Raw genomic sequence first — 27,839 nt, 5'->3', positions numbered from 1 at the left:
CAGGATTTTATTATTGATTACGTTATTGGTACGTTAGAAAATCTAGGCCTAAGTTTGTACCTGAGGCAATGGACTTATCCAAGGTCACATGAGCATCAGTAGGAGATGCTGGATTTGAACTCTTGCAGCCCAGGTTCTCAGCCTCCTGCTCAAACCTATGCTACGTCTCCATTTTTTGTTCTAGAACTTTCCATTGAAAAAGGTGTACTTTTTGTGCATTAAAAATAAAAGGGATACAAAGAGAACACCAAGGTATTTCACAAAAGTAGACAAGTTAAGAATGTTAAGAGTGCTACAAATTATATCAAGGTGTCAGCATGCCAGTCAGTGTGCCCATAGAAATATATTCAAGGCCACCCAGTCAACTTATTCATCCATCTTGTGTAAGAGACAAATTTTTGTTAATTTTTTCTTGCATCTAAAAATGTGTCCTTACACAACTGATCATTAGACAGTCTCCTTCTCTAAGACCAAACCTGACCTATGTTGCACCTAGCAATACATCTACAGGGGCAAAGAATCATTTTATGTGCACTAAGAATCATTGTTTTCTAAAATCTGGAAAATAACAAAAAATAACTATATCAGAAAATATCCAGAGAGGGGAAATTTGCAACACTTATCTGTGATCTAGGAGTACATACTTGGTCCGGATGACTAGCATCTCACAGATAGAGAAATAGAGAACCTCAGTGGGAAAACTTCTTCCTCCTAAATGCTGAATTTACACAACAGCTGATGATGTAATGAAATCAGTAAATGTCAAAAATCCAAACACCTACAATGACAAACCACTGAATACAGAAAAAGAAATCAGTATAAAATGACAGTATGAAAAATCATAAAAATACAGCAAGATCCAATTCATCATTAAGACTATATGGTATAACTGTTTAATTTGTAAATCCAATGTTGTTCAAGACACAGTAGTTTCAAATCAAAGTCACCACCTCACCATTTTGTCACTAATTGATCAATGATATAGAAATGAAGATCTTCAAAAGAATGTGCATGATCATCAAAATGTCCAACTACAGATGCAGTAGCCAGGTAGAGATTTAGACTAGAATGGTGCTCGATCATTCTGATTTTAATTATCTGCTTAGTTTTCCCAACATAAAGGTACATTTTAAACCTGGCATGTGGACACATATGTGCCCACGTTCATTAGCCTGCACCCAGGGACACTGATATTTTATAACATACATGTGTAAATGTGCACATTATAACATAGCCTGGCCGCACGCACAAGTGAACCCAATTTTAAGTGGGATTCATTGGCTCTTTGTGACGGTACATTTTGTGCATTAGCAATATCTTTCAGATATTTGAATGTGTTTATCTTCTCCTCTAGGGGGACTGTATAAAAATATAGGTCTCTAGGTCTCATCTCATAATAGCAAAAATAGCTAAATGGAAGGCATTTTCAAACCCTAAAGAGGGTTATTTGCCCATGTAAATAGATTGAAAATGTCCCACCTTGTACACAGGTAAAGGTACAAGTGGGAATCAACAAAGTACCTACTTTTGTACAAGGGAAAAGTAGACAGGCTCAGAGGTGGAGGTTAGGTCAGGGGAGACAGCAAAGTGCAGAGTTTTGTAGGAAAAATATCTGCAGAAAAAGCAGGTACAAATGTCTGCACATACTTTTTGCTTAGGCAATTTCCAAAGTGAAAGTACACAAATACATTTCCTTTGAAAACTGCAGAGTCCATAGGTGACAGTACTTGAGGGTTTTTCAACTACCCATTTCGAAAATGGCCCCCTTAAAACATCAGTATTGCTGCAGAAATTCAATTGCAAGCCACAAGAAAATATATGGATGAGCATGATTTGCCTTTCCTTCCTAACTCCAGCCTTGGATTTGTCAATAGGCACCCATTATGTCTGTGCCAAGGTCAGCAATCATTTAGGTGCAGCAGGCTGGCTAAGATTTTCCACCTTCCAGCTCTGCTGAAACTCAGTCAGCAGAAAACAGCCCTCTGCTACCCTGTAACAGACCCTTACAGAAGGGGGTAACCCCAAAAGTGCCTAGGGGCAACAACATTATAAATCTGTCCCTGCCCAACTCTTATTGTCCAACAAAACATTTCTGCTATTAGTGCTTCAACAACATACTCATACTGGGCCTTATTCGATAAAAACTTTCCAAAGGCACAGAATGGAAAACATATTTTTTAAGGACTTTTTGTACAGCTATTTGTTTTACTGCATGATTCATATAAGATGTAGACATGACCAGTGCTGGCCCTATAAACCTTCGGGGAATTCTGACACTTTAGTGGATTTGTTGGGATAGACTGGGATAACCTGCTATAACTCCATTGATTTCAAAGGACAAAATCAAGCGTATCCACACCGACTTTTGGCAGTTCTGTGAAGTGGTACACATTATCAGAAATGAAAAAGTGTCCAGCATTGTATATCAGCTTATCATGCACAAATGCTATTATGTTACAATGTCCTCTGGTGCAAGCTGCTGGACACTTAACCACTTGTATCAGATGCTATCAGGAATTAAGTATCATATATTTTCTGTGCTTATCTGTAATCTTTTTTTATTTTTATAATTTTTGACAGGTTTGGATTGATCCATTCTGTATTTACCAACTTACTTTTATGGGCTGCTGCAGTTCTAACGGAGTCAAAACACCAGCTTTTTGAACATAAGGAGAGGCTGTCTACTCTAGGTTTTGAAAACATTACTTTGCGTAAGTTAAACAGCTAGTAATGTATAGATATTCTTCTTATAGTAATTCTACCTTGACATTTTTGCACAAAACATTGGTCTGGTTTACAGTACAGTAGTCAACAGTGCTGTTCATGACCATATTAAGCTCTTGATTTTATCATGGTGAATAATTCCCGCCTGCAAAGTATTTTGCAGGAAATTGCTGATAAACATCATAGGATTTGGTAGGAAAACAGGATGAAGCTGTACTGTCAAGGATAATTGTAATAATGAGTCTGTGAATAATTAATTAACCTTTTTTTTTTACTTATTTTGGGTCATTCTTATTAGTTAAAGTATGATAAGCATTGGATAGAGTACAGGACCACAATTAATTTGGTTAGATTAAGCGGGTCAGTTTAAATTTTAATGAGATTCTGCTAAATGTTCTTACGGGAACTCATTCAGATTCACTTAGCTTAGAGAAACACATGTAACCCCCTCTTCAGGGACTTTCTCTCCTCTTAGTTCACTCTACCAACAGAATGAAGGGCAATAAACATAAACAAATCAAAGATGATAATGCATACTATGCATTATAGATAGGGTGTCAGCAAGCTGGCAACAATATGTACAGCACCTCTCCAAATCAGAGGTCACTTGGTCCTCTCAATCCTTCACTCAGAATTTTGGAATGATATTTTTTTCAAGAGATTTTTAATTGCATATAAAAACTTTTTCAAAAATGTGAAAAAATTCAGTATTATTAAACAACTATTGACCCATGTAAGTGAACAAACACAATGCCCTGACATCAGCTGACTAAAAATCTCTTGAAAAAAATATCATTCCAAAATTCTGGGTGAAGGATTGAAAGGACTGGCAGATCTTTGTTTTGGAGAGGTGCTATATGTATTTGTTCCCGGTTTGCTGACACCCTATCTATAATACATAGTGTGTATTATTGCCTTTGATTTTTTTGATGTTTATTGTCCTTTGTTGTGTTGGTAGAGTGTTATTTTGGACAATTGTATGGGTTGTTGAGTGTGCTGAGTTGTCCTCTTATTTCACTCCAACATAGTTGGTGCTGGGGTTTATTCCAGTGGGGAAGAGGATAAACCTCCAGGGTGGATACCAACACTCAGATTTCAGACTCCCTTTGGTTTATCGCTCAGATATATTCATTATTCTGATGTCCTTGCTTTAGGGTATCTTTGACAGTAAAGAAAGAATGCTGGGTATTCTGGTGGGGTATTCAACAAAACATTTACTGCAACCAAAATACATTTAGTCCAATTCCGTGGCTTGGTGCTTTTATATATGTGAGCATTTGTGCACACATATGTACTTGTATTTTATAACCTGTGCGTATCACATCTGTGGAGGTTATAAAATACAGTAACAACTTTGCATATGCCCATATACAGAAGTAAATGGACACATACAAGCAGTTTTGAAAGTTATTCTCATAACGTGCATTAGAAGATCTTATACGGACAGAGGAAGACGTATCCACTGTAAAATCCAATGGGAGATGAAAAATGCCATGAAAAAGTAGAAGAGAGTCATTGGAAGATGCATAAATATTCAGCAAAATAATTTTGACAGGAATAAACATTACAATAGCCAGCACTCATCTATCTTCTGAATCATATTCAATGCATAGTCCAGATGCTTGAAAAAGAGAATCACAACATCATTTTCCATCCTCAGAGTGGATACAAAAAGACAAATTCAGGAGAGAATAGATGTGTTTCCTGTGAAAAGTTAATAGAAGGACATTGTTTATTAAGATAAATCAAGACCTATTTGCATTTAATTGGGTGCTTCCCTTAACATTAAGGGAAACTATTGGAAGAAAAGATGACAAGTATGGGAGAAGGATAAACAGTACAAGCATTAATCCAGCACCTAAGCAAAACCCATGAGCACAGAAGGAATAAACACAGAAGAAAAATATACCCCATTCATATTCGAGAAAGAAAAAGAAACAAAATGAAAACAATAGTAAAGCCTTTACATAAAAACAGAGAAAGAAGATAAAAACAGCAAACAAACAGTAGCATAATCAGGTTCAGAAAGAAAAAAAACAAAAATCGCATCCATCAGGCATATCCCCAATATGCAGAAAAAATTCAATGAAAGCACACATACAAAGGAATACCCAGCAAATAACAACCGATGAAAAGATTGGAGAAAAATAGCACCCCACACAGCATCCCCAAACACATTTGAAACATATAACTCCCAACAATACTAAGTTCATACATGCACTGTCCAACTAATTAGTAAAATGCCAGAAAAGGGGTCAAGAATTCAAGAGCCAAAGAAAATCGGCTCTGCCAAAAGGAAAAGACCAAAAATAAAAAGAGCAAACTCCAAGTCCCTGTGGCCACAAAAATCAAAGAAGTACAGGTTGGGATAACATCTCCTGACACAATGGCCAACACCATCAGCAGAAATTAATCAATATTGCATCCAAAAACAGGAAAAGAAGTACCAACATGACTAGTTCAAAATTAAGTAAGCATATTCCCAGAAGAAAAATCAAGGCATGAATGTTCACCGCTTAAGTACACAGAGTTACTTAATAATGATACTTAGGCCTCGCATTCAGCCAAAAACTTCTCCAAGTCCTTAGGATCCAAAAATTGTTGAGTACTGTTCTAAAGGGTGTTCTTCATATCAGTGGGAAAAAATAAGCCAAATTCAGTCCCCAATGCATGTAAACATGGGCACAGAGCCAAAAAGAGTTTCTGTCTATCCGCCATGGCTTTAGCAAGATCTGCCAAAATTAAAATCTTTTTACCTTCCCACATAATCTGCGGTGTTCGCTGTTCTTTAGATAGAATTTCAGCAACTTGTGGATATCTCAAGGTTTTTATGACAAATGGCCTGGGGAGCAGCAGGAAGGAGGGAATGCAATGAAAACATTCGATTTCAAACAGTTTGGACAAACAGATATGTAACAATTGCGTGAGTACCTTCTCCAAAATGTCCAAGGGGTTGTTACCTTCAAGTCCTTTAGGGAATCTTGAAATCCTCAGATTGTTCTTGTAATTGTGGTTTGCCAGATATTCAACAGTCCAAAAAGCAAACAGAATGTTAGGAATTATTAGAAAGGGAATGATGAATAAAACAGAAAATGTCATAATGCCTCTGTATCTCTCCATGGTACAATTCTGGTCACCTCATCTCAAAAAATATATAGTTGGAATGAAGAAGGTACAGAAAAGGGCGACCAAAATGATAAAGGGGATGAAACAGCTCCCCTATGAGGAAAGACTAAAGAGGTTAGGACTGTTCAGCCTGGAGAAGAGATGGCTGAGGGGGATATGATAGAGGTTTTTAAAATCATGAGAGGTCTAGAACGGGTAAATGTGAATCCATTATTTACTCTTTTGGATAATAGAAGGACTAGGGGGTACTCCATGAAGTTAGCATGTAGCTCATTTAAAACTAATCTGAGAAAGTTCTTTTTCACTCAATGCACAATTAAGCTCTGGAATTTGTTGCCAGGGGATGTGGTTAGTGCAGTTAGTGTAGCTGTGTTTAAAAAAGGTTTGGATAAGTTCTTGAAGGAGACGTCCATTACTTGCTATTAATCAAGTTGACTTAGAAAATAGCCACTGCAAGTACCTGGCAAGTTTTTGGGTACTTGCCAGGTACTTATAGCCTGGATTGGCCACTGTTGGAAACAGAATGTTGAGCTTGATGGATCCTTGGTCTGGCCCAGTATGGCATGTTCTTATGTTCTTATGGCAAACTCCAGTTCTTGAATGCCACAAACAGGCCAGGTTTTCAGGATATCTACAATGAATTTACATTAGAAAGATTTGCATGCACTGTCTTCATTGTATGCAAATCTATCTCATGCATATTCATTGTGGATTAGGGATGTGCTTCAATTTCCCGCGGTTTGGGCCTTTAAATTCGGGGGAGACCCGAATTTCGGGTTAGTGTGCAATAACTCCCCATTAGTGCGCTCTAAGTCCCGTTAGTGCTCACTAACAATTTTTCCAGTTAGTGCGCAGTAAACCCGAAACAAATTTTTCCCAAAATTTCAGGAAAAATTCCTTCGGATTTCGGGCTCCCCAATCCAGGACGAATTAAGCAATTTTGTTGAAATTGCCTAATTCGTCCTGGACGAATGCACATCCCTATTGTGGATATCCTGAAAACCGGTCCTGTTTGTGGCACTCGAGGCCTGGAGTTCGCCAACACTGCAAGGTTCCAATAACTGGCCCATGTATATTTCCAGCTCATTTAGATGCATTTGAAATGCCTGGATTTGAGATAAAAGAAACTTCAACCTTAATCTCCTGAATTGCAGTGATGTTGACAAAGATCATAGATTTGATTTCCCAGAGCTGCTCAAAATTTGAGGCAGAGGAGTTGCCATCAGCCCTGGGTTTTTGAAACCACCAGAAAAGGATGGTCATCTTTTGGCCTTTTAACACCGGAGCCAGCCGTAAAAGTTGCCTCAGTCTTTCAAGTTTTGCTTATAGACATGATCCCCAAGGGTCTTGTGCAAAAAGAATCCAACAACAATAAAAAAAAATCTGAACTATGGGGATGTTCCCGAGAGCCTTCTTTCTACACTGCCATCCTGTAGGAGCTCAAAAGTACCCCTTTAGCATTATTTTTAAAGTAATTTTAGCTCTCAAAAATAAGGGATGCTACAGGTAGCTACTTTGAAAATATTAACAAATAAAAGCAGTTTAAAATCAATTTGGGAGTTAAAAGCATGACTGTAAGCATAACTGAGGATATAGTATTTTCATAAAGAGCAGGGTGCAAGTGAATGTGAGAGAGAAGGGAGAGCCATTAATTTCTAGCAGATGAAAAAAAAATGCACTTCAGATTTTGGCACAAAAAAAAGGGAATTTTAATTTCCTGCTTACCTCATTAGTTTCATAATGGGTGTTCCACAGCACCTCTTACTAGAAAGAGAGTCATTTCAGTCGCATAACTCAAGGTAAAGAAAGCTGGCTTTACTTCACAGTTCTGTCAATTGATAATGGGATATGAGGCTGTTCTTGTATCAGAGACCATACCTGTAGGTACTTGTTGTTTACATACAATGTCTAATAGTGAGCATTCTTTATACTTTAGATACATTTAGAAATTGATCTCTTACTGCTTGTTTGCTGTTTTTCACCTTAAAAAAACAGTAAGATATTGTCACCCAAGCACAGATTCTGACAGTGGTTTTCTTTTCTTTCTTTCTTTTTTATAATTTTTAGAAGACAGTTCACCTACGTGCAATTGTTCTATGAATGCTTGCTCGATACTTTCTAAAGGAATATACTATCTGTATCCATTCAACTTGGAGTATCACATATTAGCATCTACAATGCTCTATGTCTTATGGAAGAATATTGGGAGCAAAGAAAAACACCATGCACAGAAAAAATCATTTCATTTCCAGGGTATATTGACTGGCACAGTGCTGGGACTGAGTGTGTTGGCAGTCACGGTTGCCGTCGTCATTGTGTATTTCATTCAGATTGGAAGTTCGAAAAGCAAGAGTGAATCAGTCCTCATCATGTATTATTTATATGGGATCACAATACTGACACTAATGTGTGCGGCTGAATTTGTCGGTCTTTTCCTATATCGGAAAGAAAGCAAATTCCAGGAAGATGAGGCAAAAAGCCCAGCCATTAAACTAGACACATCACTATTGGTCGGCTCTGCATGTGGATCTTGGCTTATGTCTTTGGGATCCATCTTGGCCATTGTCGGTGCAAATGCACACCCAGTATACACCTGGTACAATTTGCCATATTCTATACTAATTATCATTGAGAAAAGCATTCAGAACCTGTTTGTAACTGAGTTTGTGTATCTCAAAGAAGAAGCAGTAAAGGGCGATGGAAGAACTGTTGATGAGATCTTCACCATTTCTAGCGAGAGCACCCTGTCGCTTGTGTCTCCGTATGATGATATGTGCCATAAACCTGACTCAAATGAAGAGCTCCCTGCAGTTGCAAATGGGAATGAGTGTAATGACGATAAGTGCGATCAAGGATACGATCCAGTTGGACTACCAGCTGCCACTGTGCCAAGCCATGCTACGAGTTCAAGGAGAATGAGCTTAAAAAGGATTGTTCTGAAGAATATAGCAGCATTTTTGTTCCTGTGCAATATTTCGGTAAGATATTTTAAAAGCATTGATCAAAATACTAAGCAAAATATGACTATTATTATGAATTAGGCTCTAAGCATGTTTCTCATTCTGTGGACTAAAACTGCAAAATTTCAAAAGGCTTATTCAAAGGAAAGGGAAATTAAGGAAATGTAAGAATTTTCTACTACATTCATTCTATAAAGGATTTTGACATTTTATCAGTAATCCTGTTTAATATCATAGAATTCTTGCCCTGTAAAGCAGTCAAAATAGTTAACTAATTTATTTGTACCTGTATGCAGATATATGTTTTCTTTAATGTGGACACTTTAAAGTTTGATGTTGCATCTTTTGAATGTAGGACTTTCCTTATGTTTTATAATTTAAGCAAAAATTTCCACTTGACATGCGGAACATAGTGTCCTGTCCAGAACAAATGATCTGATATAGGAACCTGTTTACTGAGCATTTTTTCCATATACACAAAATGAGAACAAATCTTTAGAAAAAAGGCCTCATGGATGGTGTCCAGAACTTCTGGAAACTGGAGGCTTATTTTTAGTAATCAGTATGCATGATTTCTGAAACCGCGTTCTTCATTCAGGGGTAGATTTTAAGAGGCGCGCGAACAGCCTACTTTTGCTTGCGCATCAGACTCAAGCAAAAGTACGCTGGATTTTAGTAGATACGCGCGGAGGCGCGCGTATCCACTAAAATCCTGGATCGGCGCGCGCAAGGCTATCGATTTTGTATAGCCTGCGCGCGCCGAGCCGCGCTGCCTCCCCCCGTTCCCTCCAAGGCCGCTCCGAAATCGGAGCGGCCTCGGAGGGAACTTTCCTTTGCTCTCCCCTCACCTTACCCTCCCTTCCCCTACCTAACCCACCCACCCGGCCCTGTCTACACCCCCCCCTTACCTTTGTCGGGGGATTTACGCCTCCCGGAGGGAGACGTAAATCCCCGCGCGCCAGCGGGCCTGCTGCGCGCCGGGCCGCGACCTGGGGGCGGGTACGGAGGGCGCGGCCACGCCCCGTACCCGCCCCCAAAACGCTGCCGACACGCCCCCGCAACGCCGCGCGCTCCGGCCCCGCCCCCCGACACGCCCCCCTCCGAGAACCCCGGGACGTACGCGAGTCCCGGGGCTCTGCGCGCGCCGGGAGGCCTATGTAAAATAGGCTTCCCGGCGCGCAGGGCCCTGCTCGCGTAAATCCGCCCGGTTTTGGGCGGATTTACGCGAGCAGGGCTCTGAAAATCCGCCCCTCAGTGTATCACTTTATTATGCATTAGAAAGAAACAGGGCAGGGGTGGCCAACTCCAGTCCTCAAGAGCCATAAACAGGTTTGTTTTTCAGGATATCCACAATGAACGTGCAAGAGATAGAATTAGCATGCACTGCATCCATTCTATGCAAATCAATCTCATGTATGTTCATTGTGGATATCCTGAAAACCAGGCCTGTATTGGCTCTGGAGGACTAGAGATAGCCACTTCTAGAATATGGTATAGTGCTACATATCAATAATCATGAAATCAGGTATACATAGGGCTATGTTTGAAAACTAAGCTTTAAGATAAATCAAATTATAATTTTGATGAGGCTCTTTGCTAGAGTTAGAAGCATCCAATTTTTGCTCACAGTAAGCATAACAGTCGTACTGCAAAGTCCTTGACTTCCCATAGTGGGGAGGGCTTTCTTATATCACTTACTCTGCTGCTACAACCATAAAATAGATATTCTTAATTGTAGTAAAAATCTACTTTCAAAGTGAAATTTATCAATCAGCTGCAGGTGTATTTTCACTTCACTGGACAATTCTCAGGGATATGCAAACAAAACTTTTCAATTTAGTTCATTTTTTTCATTTTTTAATGCAATTTTTGGATGGTTTCTTTTGTGAACTAAAATAAGTATTAACCTAACCTCCCCGAGGTATTTTAATACCCCTCCAACCTCCAAAATATCCCCAGGACCAAAGCCTTCCTGGCTGAGCTGAGCCAGGCCCAGCCAGTATCTTCTGACCCCCCCCCCCCCCCTCCCCCCTTTCCCCATCCTAAACCTAGTCTAGAGCTTGTTCCTACTAGGATTGGCTTCCCTGGACCCATCTGAGGCCTCTGTGGGCCTTCTCACTCCACTGTAATCTTGGACTGAAGCTGGGGTACCTTCCTTCCTGACACCCAAATACCCCATTGTTGGGGGTCTTGCCACCCGATATTTAGAAATGGCACCAGCAGCCCTGATGCTGGCACCAAATTGTTGATACTTTGGTACAGTCTCAGATGCAACCAGAACTATTATATTGTTTGGTCATATGATTATGGTTTTGCAACATAATTGCGCCATCTGCACCTGAGATGGTGCTGAAGTGATATCACTTTGAAATTGTTGTCAGAGCTGCTAGCATCATTTTTAAAAATCCAGGTAATGGGGCAGAGGCAGTGGACTTACTCCTGCCATTTTTAGACTTTTAATTCGGAACCTGCAGCAAGGGGATGAGTGGAGGCCAGGGATGGAGGTCTCCATCCCTGGATAATGTTTCAAGGGTTGGATGGGAAGGGACTTGGAAGGCCCAATTGGGTAGGCCTGGGCTCTAGGTTAGGGTTTTAACAGGTGGAGGGGAGCCAGGGTAGGCCATGACTTGGCCAGGCTCAGCTCAGCTGGGAAGACATGGCCTCTGAGGATATCTTGGGGGAAGGGTGCAAAGAAGGTTGGAGGGCCTTGGGAAGGCCCGTTTCAAAACTTTTTAATGAAAACAAAACTGAGAATTTGGGGGTACGTTAATAAGAGGACATTTTCAATTCATTATATTTGGAGCAAACTGCAAATAGTCTCAGTTGTTCCATTGAACACATTTTTGTTAAATTAATACTCATCACTAACAATTCCCCAATTTCGAGCATAGGTTTCCTTTCTGAAGTGTATCTTTTTCTATGGCTGGAACATGGTATGCCATAGCTGAAAATGACAGACTCCACTGGTTATATTTAGAACATGGCATGCCATAGCTGTAAGTGACAGGCCTCATTGGCAAGGGCTGGAACATGGCATGCTGTAGTTGCTGTAAGTGACAGGCCTCATTTATAATAGTTGGAACATGGCATGCCATAGCTGCTGTAAGTGACAGGCTTCAGTGTTAAAGGTTGTAAAATGACATGCCATAGTTTTTAAATGACAGGCCTCATTGGTAATATTTAGAAATGGCATGCCGTAGCTGTAAGTGACAGACCTCATTATTGATGGTTAGAACATGGCATGTTGTAGCAGTAAATGACAGGCCTCATTGCCAAGGATTGGAACATGGCAAGTGGTAGCTGCTGTAAGTGACAAGCCTCAATATTAATGATTGGAACATGGAATGCCGTAGCTGTAAGTGACAGGCCTCATTATTATTAATTTCTGGAATAATTTCTGGAATTATGCTTATCAACAGTAAAGAGATGGTTAACACACAATAAATTGTTTAAATTTATCAAAGATAGAAATTCTCATCCTAGGCACCCATCCATTCAATGACATTCTCACCCATATTGAGCATGACAACTGTACCATTAATATTGTGAAAGAAGTACGTAACCTAGGTATCATACTAGACTCCAAACTAAGTTTAACCACACATACACTGAGGCCTGATTCCTCTGACCTCTCCTGCCTGCTCTCCCTCTACAACTGTTTGGGTTGAAGCAGGCAGGGGAAGTCAGTGGAGTCACGCCTCAGTGTTGACATCTGGGGAAAGAAGGCAGAGGAGCTCAGTGAAGTCATACCTCAGAGATTGCATTTGTTAAAAAGAGACAGAGGATATCAGCAGAGTGATGCCTCTGGGGTAGCATTTCTTAAAAGGAGGCAGAGAAACTTAGCAGAGTCATGCCTCTGAGATAGTGTTTGTTAAAAGGAGGCAGAGGAACCCAGCAGAGTCATGCATCTGAGGTAGCGTTTGAAAAAAGGAGTCAGAGGTTCTAAGCAGCACCCCTGCGGCCTGATTCCACTGACCTCCCCTGCCCGCTTCACCTCAATAACTAGAGATGAAGCAATGAGGGTAGGTCAGTGGAATCAGGCCTTAGGGGTGGTATTTGCCAAATAATACCACTAAGGCATGTCTCCAAACAGTTCTTGAGGCAAAGCAGGCAAGGGAACGTCAGTGGAATCAGGCCTTAGGGATGTTGTTTGCACCCTCACTGAGGTATGACTCCCCTGTCTTCCCTTGTCTGCTTCTCCTCGACAAGTGTTTGGGGTGGAGCAGCCAGGGGAAGTCAGAGGAGTCAAGCTTCAGTGATGGCATTTGGGGAAAAGAGTCAGAGGATCTCAGCAGAGTCATGCCTAGGAGGCTGAGTTTGTTAAAAAGAGGCAGAGGTACTCAACGGAGTCATGCCTCAGAAGTATGATTTTTTAAAAGAAGGCAGAGGATCTCAGCAGAGTCATGCCTTTGAGGAGGTGTATCTTAAAAGAAGGCAGAGGAACTCAGCCAACTCATGCCTCTGAGGTAGAGTTTCTTAACAGGAGGCAGAAGAATTCAGTTGAGTCTTGCCTGTCTTGGAGGTGGATGTTGGGGGAAAGGAGGCAGAGGAACTCAGGGGAGTCACACCTAAATGGTTTCATTTGGGGGAATAGAGGCAGAGGAACTCAGTGGAGTCATGCATCTCTTAGAGGTGTTTGAAGGGGAACAGGAGGCAGAGGATCACAGTGGAGGCATGCCTACTCGCTTGCATTTGGGGAATAGAGGCAGAGGTACTCAGCAGTCATAACTCAGAGATGGAATTTGGGAATAGGATTGCCTCTGAGGTGGCTTGAGCATGCAGAGTACCTCTGCATGCTAGACCCCTATGTTGTTCATGTGGTAGGAAGGAAGTAAAAGGCTGCTACTGAATGCCTGTCAGACCTCTCTAGTGTCAGGTCCCAGTGTTTTCCTTGGGAATGTGTCAGGAGGAAATAAGCTGTGTCAGGCACCAGTTTGTGGATGGTGACATGTCAGGAGGCAGCAAGGAGTGACAGGACACAGTTTGGTGGATGGGGCCATGTCTTCATGCAGGTGAAGAGAGTCAGTGCATGTTGGTGTTGCGTGTGCCGGCTGCAGCAGGTCCACTGCCAGACCCTCTTACCCTCTGCTACCTAATCCAGCATCTAGCTCCATTTGCCTTGCGGCAGTAGGCCACCGGCTCCGTCCTCGAGCCACCCCTGGTGCCCCTGATGCTACGACGAGTGCCTGTGTTCTGCGGCAGGCCTCTCCGCGTGGCCCGCGGGGAGACGCAGCCATCCAGCGCCGTGCCCCTCCCTAGGCGTGCACGTGCACATCACTGTCTCTTTTAAAGGGCCCATGGCAGGAACTTGGCCACGGCCCCGGATGATGACATCACTGAAGCTCTGGTATATAAGGCCGGGCTCAGCTCCAGTTAGTCGCCTTTGTAACAGGTCCCCACACTGGTTGTGTACTTTGCTGCCTCCTTGTGATTCCTTCATATTCCTTGTTCCTGTTCCCTTCGAGTTCCTGTCCTGGTTTGTCTTCTTCATTCCTGCGTTCCTGCTACCCAGCTTTCCTTACGGAATGATCTTCTCCTGGACTTGACCACTGCTTTGCCCGACTACGCTATTGATCTTCTCCTGGACTCGACCACTGCTTTGCCCAACTACACTATTGATCTTCTCCTGGACCTGACCTCTGCTTTGCCCAACTATGCTATTGATCTTCTCCTGGACCCGAACTCTGCTTTGCCTGACCATGCTACTGATCATCTCCTAGTCCAGACCTCAGCCTTGCCTTGCCACCACGCCTTGATTGTTGCCTGCCCTGACTTCAGCCTTTTCTACGACACCTCCACTGTCAACGCCCTGGACTTGGCCTTTCAGGCTTCAGCCTGTTCTTGCTCGGGCGCCCCCTGCCAGACTTGGGTTCCAATTGGTGCCTGGGTCTCCGGGACTCTGCCTCGTCCAGTACAGACTCTTCAGTTCTGCTGTTGCTGCCTCTGGGCTGACCTCTCCATCTTCACCAATTACTACATACAGAGGCACACCTAACTCCAGCCGGCCCCGGTACCCAAAGGCTCAACCCACGAGGAATGAGGGCTGGTATTGGCAAAGCTCCAGCCGGCCTCCGTCAGTCAGCCCATTCCGCTTGCCAGCCAACTGTGGGGACCTGTAGGATCCTTCCTATGGGTAGCATCAACCCCACTTCAGCCCAAGGGTCCTCCTCCTGTGCAACAGTTGGTCCCTGTGATTTTGGTAAGGGCAAGGCAGGCATATCAGGGTATGTTGGCCCCTGTGATGATTTTATAGACCCAGCAGGACTCAACATTGCTTTGTTGTGGCCCTTGGAATGGGTTTTCAGGCCATGGAGGCAGCAGCAGCATAGTTGTTATACTGTGCCCCAACTGGCACTATTGGGGACACAGGAGGACACAGCATTGTATCTCTTCCAGCCCTTGATCTTGCATCTCAGGCCTGGACAGGAGAAGCAGTGTGGTGGTTGAAGTGTGGCCCAACTGACGGTGTTGGGGACACAACATTCAGCAGGACTCAGCAATGATGTTTTCTGGCACTTGATTTGGCTTTTTGGACCTTGAAGGCAATAGCATTGTGGTGGTTGTAGTGTGGCCCAACTGGTGGTGTTGGGGACACAAAAGGACTCAGCACTGCAAAGCTTGCCAGCACTCGATCTGGCATCTCGAGCCTGGACAGCAGTGTGTTCCAATTAATGGTGTTGCAGACAGAGCAGGCAGATGGATTTATTTATTTATTTAGGTTTTTTTATATACCGGCATTCATGATACAATCACATCATGCTGGTTTACAGTTGAACAGGGGTGCACAATTACTTCAACTGTAACTAAAGTGCGGAGAAAAGCAGTTACAAATAACAAAGGAAGATTGAACTGGGCGAAGAGAGAAATAAAAGGAGAGGATAACATCAGTAAAGATAATTATACATTTCTGAAACTAGGATGACCGAGCGAGATATGTTGATATAGTGAGAGATTAATTAGGGTCCGGGAATGCTTGCTTAAACAGCCAAGTCTTAAGTCTTTTCCTGAAGGTTGGGAGGCAGGTCTCCTGTCTCAGATCGGGGGGGATGGAGTTCCATAAAGGGGGACCGGCTGTAGAGAGGGCCCGATCCCTTAAAGTAATATGTCTGGTGGTTTTGGTGGGAGGTATCTGGAGTGATCCTCTGTATGTGTCTCTTGTCGGTCTTGAGGAGTTATGTACTCGGAGGGGGATTTGTAGGTCAATTGGAGCATGTTGGTGGATGATTTTGTATATAATGGAAATGGACTTGTAGATGATTCTGAAGTGTATTGGCAACCAATGTAGGTTTTTTAGGATTGGAGTGATGTGGTCTCTCCTCCTGGTGTTTGTTAGTATTCATGCTGCCATATTTTGTACCATCTGAAGCGGTTTGGTGTAAGAGGAAGGGAGACCTAGGAAGATTGAATTACAATAATCTATCTTTGAGAAGATAATTGCTTGAAGAATTGTTCTGAAATCTTGAGTGTGGAAGAGAGGTCTTATCCTTTTCAGCACTTGGAGTTTGTGGAAACAGTCTTTGGTAGTTCTGTTGATGGTAGCTTTCAAGTTCATGCGATTGTCAATAATCACTCCTAAGTCTCTCACTTGTGTGGTTGGTGGAATGGTAGGATGAGTAGTGGTGATTAGAGATGTGAATCGTGTCCTCGATCGTCTTAACGATCGATTTCGGCTGGGAGGGGGAGGGAATCGTATTGTTGCCGTTTGGGTTTTAAAAATATCGTGAAAATTCGTTAAAATCATGAGCCAACCCCCTAAAACCCACCCCCGACCCTTTAAATTAAATCCCCCACCCTCCCGAACCCCCCCCAAATGCTTTAAATTACCTGGTGGTCCAGAACGGCGGCGGTCCAGAACGGCCCCCTCAATTGAATCCTTTTGTCTTCAGCCGGCGCCATTTTGCAAAATGGCCGCCGCAAAATGGCGGCGGCCATAGACAAAAACGATTCGACGCAGGAGGTCGTTCTGGACCCCCGCTGGACTTTTGGCAAGTCTTGTGGGGGTCAGGAGGCCCCCCCAAGCTGGCCAAAAGTTTCTGGGAGTCCAGCGGGGTTCAGGAAGTGATTTCTTGCCGCGAATCGTTTTCCGTACGGAAAATGGCGCCGGCAGATCGACTGCAGGTCGTTCAGCGGCGGTCCGGAACCCCCGCTGAACGACCTCCTGCAGTCGATCTCCTGCCGGCGCCATTTTCCGTACGGAAAACGATTCGCGGCAAGAAATCGCTTCCTGAACCCCGCTGGACTCCCAGAAACTTTTGGCCAGCTTGGGGGGGCCTCCTGACCCCCACAAGACTTGCCAAAAGTCCAGCGGGGGTCCGGAACGACCTCCTGCGTCGAATCGTTTTTGTCTATGGCCGCCGCCATTTTGCGGCGGCCATTTTGCAAAATGGCGCCGGCTGAAGACAAAAGGATTCAATTGAGGGGGCCGTTCCGGACCGCCGCCGTTCTGGACCACCACTGGATCCCAGGTAATTTAAAGCATTTGGGGGGGTTCGGGAGGGTGGGGGATTTAATTTAAAGGGTCGGGGGTGGGTTTTAGGGGGTTTTAGTGTGCCGGTTTTCCTGCCCTCCCCCTTCCCCCGATTTACGATTTTTTAACGATAAATCGGGGGAATTGGTATTGTATCGTGGCCCTAACGATTTTTGACGATTTAAAATATATCGGACGATATTTTAAATCGTCAAAAAACGATTCACATCCCTAGTGGTGATGCAGCTGTTCTCAGGAGAGATGAGCAGGAGTTCAGTCTTGGAGGAGTTTAATACTAGGTTTAGACTGGAGAGGAGGTGTTTGATTTCTTGGAAGCAGTTTTCCCAGTGATCAAGTGTTTTCGAGTAGGTATCTTTAATGGGGATCAAGATCTGAATATCATCCGCGTAGAGGAAATGTTTTAGATTGAGGTTGGTGAGAAGCTGGCAAAGCGGTAAAAGGTAGATGTTAAAGAGTGTCGAAGACAAGGAGGAACCCTGTGGGACTCCTACGGGTGAGTCATAGCATGATGATTCTTTATTCTGGACCTTAACCTTGTAGCCTCTATTGCTGAGAAAAGTTTTAAACCATGTGAGTGCGGTGCCAGTAGTGCCTATGGAAGCCAACAGGTTTAAAAGGATGGAGTGGTTGACCGTGTCGAAAGCAGCCGAGAGGTCCAGTAGGATCAATAAGAAGGATTGACCTTTGTCGAGACCCATGATAAGGTAGTCAGTTAGGGAAATGAGGAGGGATTCCGTGCTCAATGCTTTGCGGAACCCATATTGAGAAGGGAATAGGAATTTGTTGTCTTCAATGTAATCTGAAATTTGAGTATTCACTAATTTCTCCATAATTAGCTATGAAGAGAAGGTTGGCGATCGGGCAGAAATTGTTGGGGTCTTTAGGGTCCAAATTTGGTTTCTTAAGGAGAGGTTTGAGGGAGGCCAATTTGAGGTCATCTGGGTAGGATCCTTGGGATAGAGAGCAGTTTATGATGTTCTCCAGTGATTTGCAAATGGAGTCAGGAATTGTCAAGAGATGTTTGGTGGGAATATGATCTGCAGGATGAGAGGAAAGTTTCATTCTCCTTAGAACGACTTGTATCTCAGAGGTGGAAATGGGTTCAAATGCTTCAAAACAAATGTTTTTGAAGGAGGGATGCTGTGGAGTCGAGGGGGATGAGGTGCTGGAGGGCAGCTGATTCAGAAGGTTGATGATTTTGGTTTGGAAATAGTGAGCGAGTTCTTCTGCTTTAGATTGTGCCAAGTTACAGGGAATCTCCGGGGGGTTGATTTGCGTGAGATTAGATACATAGGCAAATAGTGCTTTAGCGTCGAAGACCAGGTCATGGATCTTGGACGCATAGAAGTCCCTTTTGGATCTCATTGTGGAGGCCTTGTATTGATGTAGGGTGAATTTGTAGGAGGCCAAAGTGCTGGCACACGGGGCTTTACGCCATTGGCTCTCTTTCTGTCTTAAGCTTTGTTTTAGTTGGTTAATTTAGTTTGATTTAGTTAATCACAGTCACTGGATGATGTTGGACGCTAGATGTAGGCCCCATTGCTGATATTGAGGCATGGCATGCAGAAAGGCAGCACAGCCAGCAGCTATAGGACCTTCATATTCCATTCATTCATCTTGCCACTCACATGGCAAATCTGGATAGTCAAGCAAAGGCAGATCAATTTTAAGGACCACTATCTTCTCCATCAAGTGTAGTGACAGCCTGGAGTGATGAGGGCTTATGATGTCTCCTGTCATGGAAAACACTATTTTTCTGGAGTGACTTGGCGGACAAGATAGCGCTGAGCAACTCTCGCTAGGTCTGGTCAGATCTTAGACTTGTGAGACCAATATGCCAGCACATCTGTCTCCATGTCCTCGATGGTCTCAATGAGATAGTGTGTCACTAAGATTTGAGCTGCCATCTCCTTTGGTGGTATTGAACGTGAATCTTTCTTCCCAGCTGCTTTAGCGATTCCCTGGGACAGAAGTGAGGATTATTTTTGTTTTCCAGTGGAGGGTGTGCTAGATGGTGATGAAGGGGTGCTGCTCTGACTTGCACTAATGTTTGACCAGGTCAGTGATGGTGTTACCTCCTATGCTACATCCCTCCTCTGACTCATCCACTGACATGCTAGCTGACAGACCTACTCTGTCAGCATGACCTTCATATGTGTCAGATTGTTAGCCTCCAGTGCAAGTTTTCCTTTCATACATGGATCATATAATGTAGCAGGCATGTATGTGGGGGTTTCTGGTCAGAGGTCCTAGTTTCTCTGTCACCTATTTTTCCAAAGACACCAAACAGTGCATCACTTCACCTCTGTTGAAAGCCCTCCAACCTTTCTAACAGGATGTTCACTATTGGGATGACAACTCACAAGGTGGCACTTGTAGCTCTCAGCTCAACTGTGGCATCCTTAGAGGGCTTCAGGATTTTCACAAGCTATTTCATGACTGACTAGCCATGATGCCCTAGGGGAGCCTGCACACCTATCTCCATTTCTTGAGACAGATCATGCAGGGGTGTTTGCTGCTCCACTAGTCTCTGCAGCATCATGTAGGTTGAATTATGATGAGATGCTTGTGAGGCACCCCTAATTCCTCCTGCTTTTCATGGAGAAGTTCACCTGTCAGTGGAAGTGACCAGCTATTTTTCTACACTTCTCTAGTAAGCTGGTCAGATATGCATGCTCTGGATCACTGGACCCCAGCCCCAGGGCCACCTCTACTGTTAGGTACAGGGTGTGAGCGAAGCATCATATACCTTGATATCCACCATTGGATAGTGCCTTGACCATATTAGAGCCATTGTTGGTGGTAAAGAAACCTGCATTGAGAGTTCTGGCTCTCTGATCCAGCTGCCAGCCCTCCAGTATTTCTCAAATTGCTGCTAAAATATTGGCAGACATATGGGAACCGTCCACTAGGTGAGTGTTCAGCAAAGCACACATGCGTCCTGTTCCTCTGGATCTATGGAACTGCTGCCTGCCCCTACCACAGCCAGGTCCCATCAGTGTGCCATCGGAGAGAGGAAGGATTGTGAGGCATTTGTGGATGTCCATATGTCACTTGTGAAATGCACGTTTCTCCCCTGTGCCTTCACCAGCAGTGCCTGCATCTGGCTACAACAATGTTTGTACAAATTGGGGAAGACCTTTCTGCTGAAAGTGGTCCTGAAGGGCACAGTATAGTTTGGCACTAGAAGCTTCAGCAAACACCTAAGACCTACATTCTCAAAGACTTCAGGGGCTGATCGTCTAAAGCGATCATCTGACTGATAGTCTTTGTCACCACTTTGGATGCTGCCTGCCTCTTTCCCCGTGACAGTGCCACCAAACACCACCCCATTTCCTCCATTGCGGGCTGTTGCTTCTTTGCTATAGTTGGGGACTGCTGCTGCCAGCCTGCCACCTGATTGGTAGAAGGAGATGAGGAACACTTGTCCCCTTTTCAAAGACTAGTGTCCTCTGTCTTGCATACTACTACTACCATCCCCAGGTGCATATGCTGGCTGGGTTTTGCAGCTCGGCCTTCTACAGCTAGAGATTTCTTTGCCAGAAATTAGAATATAAGAGAATAAAGAAATACAGTTCTATTTCTATATTGTATTACCATCTGTAATAGCAACATTAGTGAGCCCTAGCTCACAGATTATAATAAAAAGGATGAAAAGTTCAGTGATTCACTGATTTAGAAAAATGCTTCCCTCTGATATATTCCCTTGCTTTGTCAATATGATTTCCTTGACAACAGATCCTGGTTCTCCTCTGACCTCACACATGAGTCATAGGCATGAGGGCTGGTTGCTGTGGAAACTCCCATATTACCTGCCCAGCTTCAGAGTCTATCTTTTTAATGCAGCCAGCACTTTTGAATGGGGAAACATAAACAAAAGAAACAAATGACACATGTTTTATCTGTAGGACTTGCTCATATGTTTTTGGGGGCAAACAAATCAAATGAATATAATGTCGTGATAGGCCATTTGTTTTAAATGAATGCACATCTCTAGTGAATAGACTCTTAAAAACTGGGATACAAACAGGCCGATACAGTACAGTGCGCTCTAGTGGAGCACTGTTAACCGGCATTTGGATGCGCGTTTTTGATGTGCTAGCTTTACCCATTATTCAGTAAGGGGTAATAGCGCGTCGAAAATGCGCGTCCAACCCCCCCCCCCCCCCGAGACTAATAGCTCCCGCAACATGCAAATGCATGTTGATGGCCCTGTTAGTCATTCCCGTGCGATACAGTAAGTAAAATGTGCAGACAAGCCGCACATTTTACTTTAAGAAATTAGCGCCTACCCAAAGGTAAGCGATAATTTCTGCCGGCGCCAGGGAAGTGCACAGAAAAGCAGTAAAAACTGCTTTTCTGTGCACCCTCTGATTTAATATCATGGCGATATTAAGTCGGAGGTCCCAAAATTTAAAAAAAGGTTAAAAATAAAAAAAAAATTTTAAATGGGCCCGCGGCTCGCGGGTTGAAAACCGGACACTCAATTTTGCCGGTGTCCAGTTTTCGAACCCGTGGCTGTCAGCGGGTTTGAGAAGCGATGCCGGCAAAATTGAGCGTCGGCTGTCAAACTCACTGACAGCCGCCGCTCCTGTCAAAAAAGAGGCGCTAGGGACGCGCTAGTGTCCCTAGCGCCTCTTTTTACTGCGGGCCCTAATTTAAATAAATTAAGTTACTGAATTGTGCGCACAGAAGAGCGGGCGCTCGCCCGCTCTCCTGCAATTTTTACTATATCTGCCCGTTAGTTGGGGAGTTGCTTAGTTGAATGGTTGAGGTTAAAACCTTTGGTGGTGCTGCATTCTATTCCTGGGCTTCCCTCTTCTTTCAGGATTGGGAAAATGTTGCCCGCATTAGTGTGCACCACACAAGTTTAATGTGCAGTAAACTATTTTTGTGCATGTTTAAAAACCATGTTCCTGTACATTAAAATGAATTAGCTTGATATATGTGTGATGTTTAATTACTGGGTAAATTAATGTCATGTCTACATATGTATAGACCAATTGGGAGTAAAAAGCTTGTCTTGAAGGAAAAATGGAAAGAGAAGCTCAGACAGTGTTTCAGGAAAGGCAATTTCTTTATACATGACTCTCTTTTTAGGTGATTGTTTTTTGCCGCTGTAGGCAGAGATATACTCTGGAAAGCTTAGGAGCCAGCTTTACCAAATGCATCATATGCCAATTGGCAAAGCTTAAACAACAAAAGTGCTGGTGGGAGTACAAGGAAATGTGTGCGTAAACTAAAAGGATAAAATCCTTTTTCTTCTCCTTTCCTATAAGGAAAAAGGAGGACCTAGAAAGTGCAGAAATGTGATTCGATGAGCTAATTATTCAGCAAAATAATGAGAAGCTTATTGTCCAATCAAGAGCATGGACCTGATAATAAAGCAATATATTTTACATCTAAGTAGATCTCAAACAATCCTACTGTGAACATGTGGCTCTTATTATCTTTAGCATATGCAGCTTATACTGCTGGGTTATGGATTATTGGTTTCTCTCACCAGCTGGCTGTCTGGTATTTCCTGATGGTCACCCATCCAAGTCTGACTTACTTAGCCAAATAATCATGCAATATGAGAATGATCCAATGCTCCTCATAGTTTCTACTGCTGCTGGAATAATTAGCAATAATAGAAATCTCCCCTTTGATGGCTCATTCCCTCCTTTTCATAGAGATTTGTGAGAATATTTTCCAGGATAAGGAAAAATAAGTCAATACCTAGATTTGGGTCTGATTTACTAAGGCTAATAAAGAAAAATGTTGGCTGTTGCCAGCTGAGGTGTGGAGCCTTAGCTGAGGCGAGGTTAGCACTACTTGCCGGGATGTCCCGCAGGTCCCTGCTGTCTGTAGGTGGAACTGGTTGGAACAGGAATCTGAGCTGGGCCTTCACCCGTACCCACCCTCATTCCCCGCAGGTTGTGCCCTTGGGTGCCGGGACAGGCAAGACTTAGGTGGGGTTCCTGATGAAGAAGAAGATCTCAGAACATCAGAAAAAGAAGAGGTTGGCCAGGTACTAAGCAGGTAGAGTTCCAGAACATACCGAGGTCAGAGGCAGGAGGCAAGCAGGCAGAATTAAGGGGCATTCCGAGGTCAGGGACAGGCGGCAGGCAGGCAGAATCCAGAGGCGTTCCAAGGTCAGGGACAGGCGGCAGGCAGGCAGAATCCAGGGGCGTTCCGAGGTCTGGACCAAGACAAGCAGGCAGGAGAAGAGAAGCAGGGCAGGAACACAGAGGCAGACAAACTGGTACAGGAACACGGAGGCAGGAAGCAGGGCAGGGGCACAAGGCAGGAACTCAGGTGTAGGCTCTGCAGACAGCTGCTCACAAGGAGAAGACCTGTTCAAGACAAAGCAGACTGCCGGGGTCCAAACCTAAATAGGACGCCGGTCCTGATGTCACTTCCTGGGGCTGGGGCACTTCCTGGTCCCAGGTCCCTTTAAGAGGCGGAGCGAACGCCTGGAAGCCCGCCCGGAAGCCCGCCCGCGCATAGGTCTAATAGCGTTGGAGCCCCGAGTGGGGGAGACGCACTGGGAGCGATGCTAGGGAATCACTGCCAAGGGACCGGCTGTGCCAGTAAGTGGAGTTGGCTGTGTGGCCGCGCAGCTGGCCCACGCATCAAAAAATTTGCAAAAAATGGATATTTTCAAAATTTCTTTCATCATATAATTTTATGAGAAAATGTTTGAGGAAACAAGCAAAGAAGGGCAAATAAATTCCCTTTATGCTACATTTTCAATACTCTCTCCTATAAACTTTGCAGAATATTTATAAATTAAAGTTGCATTTTTTGTACATCCTTACTTTCTAGTAGGGGGAAGGACATTATTTAAATTTGATTTGAACATACAGAGAGTATTTTTCAAAGGCATTTAGAGGGGTAAAATGGGACATTTCCCATGGAAATGGGCTGCTATAAAATTACCTGCCTAAACTCATGTGCCTGTGTGATATATACACAGAACTTAACCAAGACTGAGCAGAGATTTGCCTTGGGGGTAAGGTTGGGGAGCAGTTTTCACTTACAGGCATACTTCTGCATATTCAAAAATAGGGGTGGAAAGATGTAAAAATTTGTTTTTTTGTTTTTTGGGGGTTCCCCCACAAATTTTATTTTGTTTAATGTTTATTTTGTTTATTTAGTTTAAAAAAAGAAATAAACATAAAAAAACAAAAAGGGGGGGGGGGGGGCCTTCTGAGGCTTCCCATTGCCAACACCCATTCCTTTCACCCAAACAAATACTGGGGACAAGATCCTCTCCAGCCCCCACTTACCTGGTCTGGGAGGTGGATGGAATCTGACGTTGAGGCTTAGGCCCAGGCTGAAGCCTGAGCCTTGTGTAGGCTTAGGTTGCAGTAGGTCATCCCAGCCATGGCCAAGGCTCTATACAAGGCCCAGGCTTGAAGGTCTGGTCCTGATGTCTGACCCTAAGCCTAGGCAGAGGCCTGGTCTGGAGGTTGGGTCTAGATGTTGGGTCTTTGGCTCGAGCCCAAGCCTGATGCCAGGGCTCAGTTCAGAGGCTGGGTCTCGAAGCTGGGACCTTGGCTTAGATCAAGGCCTGGGCATTGATCCAACACTGGGGACTGGTCTGGAGGATGGATCCCAATGCTACAGTGTCAGCACAAACCCAGGCCTGATGCTAGGTCCCGGCCTGGAGGCTAGGTCTGGCAGGGTCCCAATGCTAGGGCCTCCGATCGGACACAGATCGGAGGTTGTGTCCTGACATCTGAGCCTCAGGCTATGTCAAGGCTCTGGCCCCAGCCTGATGCCAGGGCCTTTTCCAGAGGCCAGATCCAGAGGCCTGAGTCCAGAGATTGGAGCCCAGGCCTTGGTGTGTTGTCCTCTTCTGAATTCTTCCTTAAAATGATGGCATCTGCTGAAGATGCTCTGGAATTAATGAACACCTGCACTTCTCTCTTCAACGGGGGTCACCATTTTGGTGCCCAATACCAATACCAATACCTGAGTTAATTAACTCCGGTACATCCCCAATGAATACAATCATTTTCAAGAAGAGGATGATGTACCAAGGCCAGAGCCTGGGCTTGTGCTTGAGCCTAGGCAGAGGCACAGCCACAGGTATTGGGAGCCAGCTTCTGGACTAGGTCCCGGCATTGGGCCTGGGCGTAGGCCTGGGCTGGGCCTCTGGTCTAGGTAGAGGCTTAGGCATCAGGACCCAGTCTTCATGCTGGGCCCTGGAGTTAGGCTGAGGCCCCAGCATTAGGCTTGGGTTCTGGCCAAGGCCCCTGTATCAGAACCAGGCCTCTGGGAACACTGAGAGGAGAGGATCACCTTGCTGGTGGCTGAAAGGAATCAGTAATTCTGCTTGGGACATTTTTTAAATGTATTGGTGAGAAGTTAACTATTGGGGTATATAATTAATGTGTTTGTGTGTTTGGTTTTTAAATAGTCAGTAAGACAGCTTATAAACAGAAGTTAGTGTTTGTATTTTTTAAATAGTAAGGCAGCTAATAAACAAGTTAGTGTTTGTTTTTTAAATAGTGTTTGTTTTTTTAAATAGTCAGTAAAGCAGCTAATAAAAATGTAAGTGTGTTTGTGTTTCCCAACCCTCCCACCCCTCTCTCACCCACCCCTAGCTCATCCTTTAATTTATAGGCAGGTGCCACTTTCACACACACACACACACACACAAAATAAAAATTCAGCCTTTTAACTTCACTTCACGAATTCCCCACACCTTATTGAGAGTTTGATCATTCCCTTGTAGGCCACTACCAGATATATAGTGAATACACTAATATATTTAAAGGACCCTAATTAGACACATTCCTACTCCTATAGTAACCTAAAACTTAAGTTAGAACTGAACAAATTCAAGATGAAGGCAGTGGGGGCCTCCCTGACAAGATGTAAATGCTGGAAAGCTACTTGTATTTTAAACCAATAAAGTATGCTGAGACTGACAATCATGGTGGACACTATTCTCAAACAAGGAAGCAGTGTCAGGCAGGCAGTGTGCTAAGAAGATAAATTCTCACTGAAAGATAAGTGATTTTATTTGCATGCAAGTAAAAATGATTACAAAAAAAGGAATAGTGTATGATCACTTCTGACCAATGATTATATCAAGAGATGTGATCTCCCTCAGACTCTCACATTCAAGATTAAGAGCGAAGTTAGCGTCTCACAATAAGAAGGTCATACCATGTTACATATAATTGTATTTGGTTACATCAAGCTTTTTTGCCATTTAAAAGAACAAGACATTTTCAAGTTTGAGGCTTTAACTATTAAGGATGGTGAATATATAATAAAAATTGTATACAGATTTATTCACCTCCCCCCAGGTTTATTATCTCACTGTATATTAAACCAGGCAGGCATTTTCATTGGAATGTACAATACATTTTTCTTCATTTTATCTTATCTACAAAAATCAATGTACATGATTTTTTATACCATTTCTAGGCTTTAATAACTTCAATACTTCAATAGCTTCAATGCTTTAATAACTAATTCTGTGCTTCTTACGTTTTCTTTTTTTTCTGCAGCTTTGGATTCCACCAGCATTTGGATGTCGCCCACAATATGACAATGGACTCGAAGAAATAGTGTTTGGGTTTATACCTTGGATTATTTTAATTGATATTGCAATGCCTTTTTCTGTTTTTTATCGAATGCATTCAGCTTTCTCAATCTTTGAAATCTATTGTAAATTCTAAACAATATATAAAGATATTTGTGCTTAATGCCACTTAGCTAGTAGGGCCTGCCTAGGCATTAATATCACCTATGTAATAATGTGTGTTAAATTGTGAATTAACACAGGTTAATTAGTGAATTTTAATGCATGCATTAGCAGCAAAGCCTTTAGTACATTGTGCGTTAAAAGTGGATTTTTGCATCCACTGTGTCTGTAGTAATGCTACCTTTAATGCAAATTATTTACTATGTCTTGAAGGTGTAGTTAATTTTTTACATAAAAAGCTGTGCTAATGCAGATGCATTAGTTAACGCAAATTACACTAACCTACAGTAATTTTAAATATTTTTAAGTTAAGCTGTGTTACGGCTTTATTAATGGTAATGTAGACTAATATGGCTCAACACATTAAAGTGTGCTAACTATTGACAGCATTAATGTACATTAACACTAAAGCATAGTAGTAAATAAAATCTTTAGATACGTAAAATAAAAGTCTATATTTTAGCTGGTTAAATTCTGCTCAAGTGCATGTTTGAATTTAGGTTTGAGGCCAACAACTATTATACAGCAAAAATCCTTTTACTTTCTTAAGTTCTCTCAATTACAATTTAGTATGCACTAATCTCCCAAAGAAATGCATTTGTACAGTGTTCAATTTATAGATAAGTATACAGCAAACATGCTATATACTTGAGACAATGTATTTCTCTTTTAAATGAGAAAAATATTGTTATAGAAAGAAATATAATATTTCTAGATTATTGAACTGAAGTCAGTAGACTAATGGGCTGATACAGAAAGAAGCGTGGGAGAGCCGGCGAGCACCCGCTCTCCCGACGCAAGCACAGGCCAGGGTCCTGGGCGCGCGATTCAA

At 43.2% G+C, this 27,839-nt stretch overlaps 1 protein-coding gene across 1 annotated transcript in view; it reads left to right on the top strand.

The window, feature by feature from the left end:
* The window catches only part of LOC115093884 (proton channel OTOP1-like), a 148,331-nt gene extending 121,308 nt beyond the window's left edge, over positions 1–27,023 (top strand). Inside the window, exons 4-6 of the mRNA XM_029606280.1 lie at positions 2,581–2,711; positions 7,918–8,828; positions 26,811–27,023. Coding sequence (XP_029462140.1) covers positions 2,581–2,711; positions 7,918–8,828; positions 26,811–26,981 — 1,213 coding nt within the window. The 3' untranslated portion in view covers positions 26,982–27,023. The remainder of the gene's footprint in view (positions 1–2,580; positions 2,712–7,917; positions 8,829–26,810) is intronic.
* Positions 27,024–27,839: the final 816 nt, after the last annotated feature.

Source organism: Rhinatrema bivittatum, chromosome 1, assembly GCF_901001135.1.
Source record: "Rhinatrema bivittatum chromosome 1, aRhiBiv1.1, whole genome shotgun sequence".
Taxonomy (NCBI): Eukaryota; Metazoa; Chordata; class Amphibia; order Gymnophiona; family Rhinatrematidae; genus Rhinatrema; species Rhinatrema bivittatum.
This window is presented reverse-complemented; position numbering and strand designations above follow the sequence as displayed.